The sequence below is a fragment of the Chiloscyllium plagiosum genome, unplaced genomic scaffold (genome assembly GCF_004010195.1).
Source record: "Chiloscyllium plagiosum isolate BGI_BamShark_2017 unplaced genomic scaffold, ASM401019v2 scaf_5987, whole genome shotgun sequence".
In the NCBI taxonomy this organism is placed as follows: Eukaryota; Metazoa; Chordata; class Chondrichthyes; order Orectolobiformes; family Hemiscylliidae; genus Chiloscyllium; species Chiloscyllium plagiosum.
In genome coordinates, this window is record NW_025211273.1 from 3,786 (window position 1) to 7,777 (window position 3,992).

The window sequence follows — 3,992 nt, forward strand, 5'->3', positions numbered from 1 at the left end:
CCCACGGCCAATCCACCCTAAACTGCACTTCCCTGGGCACTATGGGACAATTGCCCACGGCCAACCCACCCTAACCTGTACACCTTCTGGACTGTGGGAGGAAACCGGAGCAGCCGGAGGAAACCGGAGCAGCCGGAGGAAACCCACGCAGACACGGGGAGAATGTGCAAACCCCACACAGACAGGCAGTCCCCCCCGAGGGTGGGATCGAACGCAGCTCCCTGGCGCTGGGAGGTAGCGGTGCTAACCCCTGAGCACCCCACCCTCACCCCCATCCCAAACCATTGCTGCGATTTATTTTTTTACCTAAACTCGTGTTGTTCCAAATGCTTGTTTGGCAGAGAATCCTTGGAGGGCTTGCCTTGCCCCGGGGGCTGGGTGCAGTGGGTGGGTATGTGACTGGATTGGGTTGGACATTCCACAACACACACACGCAGTTTATTTCTCCTGTCTCTTTGTCAGTTGGGGGTGTGAGCATGTTTGCCAACCCCTGTAATTTATTAATCCAGAGCGAAGGGGGCTTCAAGACACACACACACCGATTCCTGGTCAGCTTCATACAATATATTTACAGTCCCAGGAGGCCAGGCCAGGTTAACGAGGGCGATTTCCTCCCTGGGCGTTTTGGTTACTGAAGTTGGCTCCTTGTCAGAGCTTGATATAGGTTTTTTTTTTTCACCGTGCCCCCTCTTCTCCACCGCCCCCCCCACCCCCTCCACTTCTGTTGCTGAGCTGGGGGTGGGGGTTTGAAAATCACCAGGTCAGCCTCCAGACGTTTACGATCCAGTTATAATCCTCGCCGGGATGTGCCGGAGTCTCGCCGGTGCCAAGTGGCTTGTCCTGGTCGGCTGTTTGTTCTTCCTTTGTGCCCGGGAAGCAACTGATCTGCTCCTGACGGCAGCGGGTGTGGATTGGAGTCTCCCACAGTGCCCGTTCAGGGAGATGGGGGGGGGTCTCTGTGCGTCTTCCCCCTCTGTAACACGCTCTCGGAAATGATCAGTTGCTTTGGGGAAGTTTTGGCACCACGCCACTGGCTCTTGGACCCTCTCTCCCCTTCGCCCACTGGGACCTGGTGAGAGGTTGGAATCTCTCCGGAGGGTGGGATACGGAGCCCAGGTCAGCATTCCCACCTCCCCCACCCAGACGGCAGCAGGGGAGAGGAGAGGGGAGGGAGGGAGGGAGGGAGATGTCACCACACTCCTCGAGGCAGCTGCCAGCTTCATTCCCCATCCTCCTACACCATCCCCACTAACGTCAGTCAGTCACAACCAAACCCCCCTCCCCACCCCCAATGCCCTGCCTTGGGTGACACACACCCAGGGGTCAGTGTCTTGGTAGTGTGTGTGTGTGTGTGACACACCCAGGGGTCAGTGTCTCGGTAATGTGTGTGTGTGTGTGTGTGTGTGTGTGACACACCCAGGGGTCAGTGTCTCGGTGTGTGTGTGTGAGAGAGACACACCCAGGGGTCAGTGTCTCGGTGTGTGTGTGTGTGACACACCCAGGGGTCAGTGTCTCGGTAATGTGTGTGACACACCCAGGGGTCAGTGTCTCGGTAATGTGTGTGTGTGTGTGTGTGTGTGACACACCCAGGGGTCAGTGTCTCGGTGTGTGTGTGTGTGACACACCCAGGGGTCAGTGTCTCGGTAATGTGTGTGTGTGTGTGTGTGACACACCCAGGGGTCAGTGTCTCGGTAATGTGTGTGTGTGTGTGTGTGTGACACACCCAGGGGTCAGTGTCTCGGTAATGTGTGTGTGTGTGTGTGTGTGACACACCCAGGGGTCAGTGTCTCTCTATTGATGGTCACGCTGTGGCTGTATCCTGACAGGTTCTCCTGCCTTTGGGGGTAAAGGTGAGTGGGAGATTTGGTATTCATCCCTCCCAGGGGGGAGGCTCCTGTTACCCTCCAACTGCTGGCATGGTAATTCTCAGTTCATCCCTCCCAGGTACCACACCTCCCTCAATCACTCATTCTTTCATCTCTCCCTCTCTCTATCACTCGTTCTGTCCCTCCACTCTCTCTCTCCATCTATCTTTTTCTCTTTCCAAATCTCCCATTCTCCCCACCACCTCCCCAGCTCTCTCTCAGACCTTCACTCCCGTGTGCACATGTACTCGGTGTGTGTCTCTCTCTCACACCTTCACTCCCGTGTGCACATGTACTGTGTGTCTCTCTCTCTCACACCTTCACTCCCGTGTGCACATGTACTCGGTGTGTCTCTCTCTCTCACCTTCACTCCCGTGTGCACATGTACTCTGTGTGTCTCTCTCTCAGACCTTCACTCCCGTGTGCACATGTACTCTGTGTGTCTCTCTCTCTCAGACCTTCACTGCCGTGTGCACATGTACTCTGTGTGTCTCTCTCTCTCACCTTCACTCCCGTGTGCACATGTACTCTGTGTGTGTCTCTCTCACACCTTCACTCCCGTGTGCACATGTACTCTGTGTGTCTCTCTCTCTCAGACCTTCACTGCCGTGTGCACATGTACTCTGTGTGTCTCTCTCTCTCACCTTCACTCCCGTGTGCACATGTACTCTGTGTGTGTCTCTCTCACACCTTCACTCCCGTGTGCACATGTACTCGGTGTGTGTCTCTCTCTCTCAGACCCTCACTCCCGTGTGCACATGTACTCTGTGTGTGTCTCTCTCTCACCTTCACTCCCGTGTGCACATGTACTGTGTGTGTGTCTCTCTCACACCTTCACTCCCGTGTGCACATGTACTCGGTGTGTGTGTCTCTCTCTCAGACCTTCACTCCCGTGTGCACATGTACTCGGTGTGTGTGTCTCTCTCTCAGACCTTCACTGCCGTGTGCACATGTACTCTGTGTGTCTCTCTCTCTCACCTTCACTCCCGTGTGCACATGTACTCTGTGTGTGTCTCTCTCACACCTTCACTCCCGTGTGCACATGTACTGTGTGTCTCTCTCTCACACCTTCACTCCCGTGTGCACATGTACTGTGTGTCTCTCTCTCTCTCACACCTTCACTCCCGTGAGCACATGTACTCTGTGTGTGTCTCTCTCACAACTTCACTCCCGTGTGCACATGTACTCTGTGTGTCTCTCTCTCACACCTTCACTCCCGTGTGCACATGTACTGTGTGTCTCTCTCTCACACCCTCACTCCCGTGTGCACATGTACTCTGTGTGTGTCTCTCTCTCACAGACACACTCCCTAGTGCTCGTTCTATCACTCTGTCTTTCCTCGCTGCCTCTCTTTCTGTCTGTCTCACACCCTCACTGTCACTCGCACATCGACACACTCATAGCTCTCTCTGTCTCTCTTCCATATAGACACACTGCCTAGCTCTGTGTCTCTCTCTCACTCTCTCTGTCTCCCTGACACACACACACTGCCTAGCTCTGTCTCTCTCTCTCTCTCTCTCTCACTCTCTCTGTCTCCCTTACACAGACACACTCTCCCTCTCTCTGTCTCTCTCACATATAGACACACTCCCTAGCTCTCTCTCTGTCTCTCTCGCATGTAGACACACTCCCTAGCGCGCGCTCGCTCTCTCTCTCTCTCTCTCTCTCTCGCATGTAGACACACTCCCTTGCTCTCTCTCTCTCTCTCACACTCTCTCTCTCTCTCGCATGTAGACACACTCCCTTATTCTGGCTTGTTGACACACACACACTCCCTCCCTGTCCCTGCCTGTAGAGGTGCTGCCTGGACCCCCTGTGAGGAGGGGGGAGAGGGTAGGCACCATACTGGGTTGTAATGCCCGAAACGTCGATTCTCCTGTTCCCTGGATGCTGTCTGACCTGCTGTGCTTTTCCAGCAACACATTTTCAGCTGTAATGCAGAAAGCAGCTGCTAACAATGTGGTGATGCGTCCCAGAGCTGATCAGGAATCTGGGCGGAGGCTCTGTAACCCATCTATACCATGAGTCAGCACCAAAGGTTCATGTCTTACCCTGCCCTATAATTCTCTCTCTCTCTCTCTCTCTGTATGTGTCTCTCTCTCTCTCTCTCTCTCTCTCTCTCTCTCT

General features: G+C 54.6%; 2 protein-coding genes across 3 annotated transcripts in view; one reads left to right on the forward strand and one right to left on the reverse strand.

Annotated features, from left to right (window-relative positions):
* The first annotated feature begins 1,340 nt into the window (after positions 1 to 1,340).
* Positions 1,341 to 3,335, forward strand: LOC122547014. 2 transcript variants are annotated; one of them, XM_043685614.1, is made up of 2 exons: positions 1,341 to 1,345; positions 2,077 to 3,335. In XM_043685614.1, the coding sequence occupies exon 2, from the start codon at positions 2,202 to 2,204 to the stop codon at positions 3,291 to 3,293; it is 1,092 nt and encodes a 363-aa protein (XP_043541549.1). In that variant the 5' UTR covers positions 1,341 to 1,345; positions 2,077 to 2,201; the 3' UTR covers positions 3,294 to 3,335. The 2 variants fall into 2 exon arrangements, with proteins under 2 accessions (XP_043541549.1, XP_043541550.1); XM_043685615.1 differs by lacking the exon at positions 1,341 to 1,345 and adding an exon at positions 1,434 to 1,442.
* A 512-nt stretch (positions 3,336 to 3,847) lies between these two features.
* LOC122547016 (rRNA 2'-O-methyltransferase fibrillarin-like) overlaps positions 3,848 to 3,992 on the reverse strand; it is a 7,485-nt gene continuing 7,340 nt past the window's right edge. Inside the window, exon 4 of the mRNA XM_043685616.1 lies at positions 3,848 to 3,879. Within this exon, the coding sequence (XP_043541551.1) occupies positions 3,848 to 3,879 (32 nt within the window). The remainder of the gene's footprint in view (positions 3,880 to 3,992) is intronic.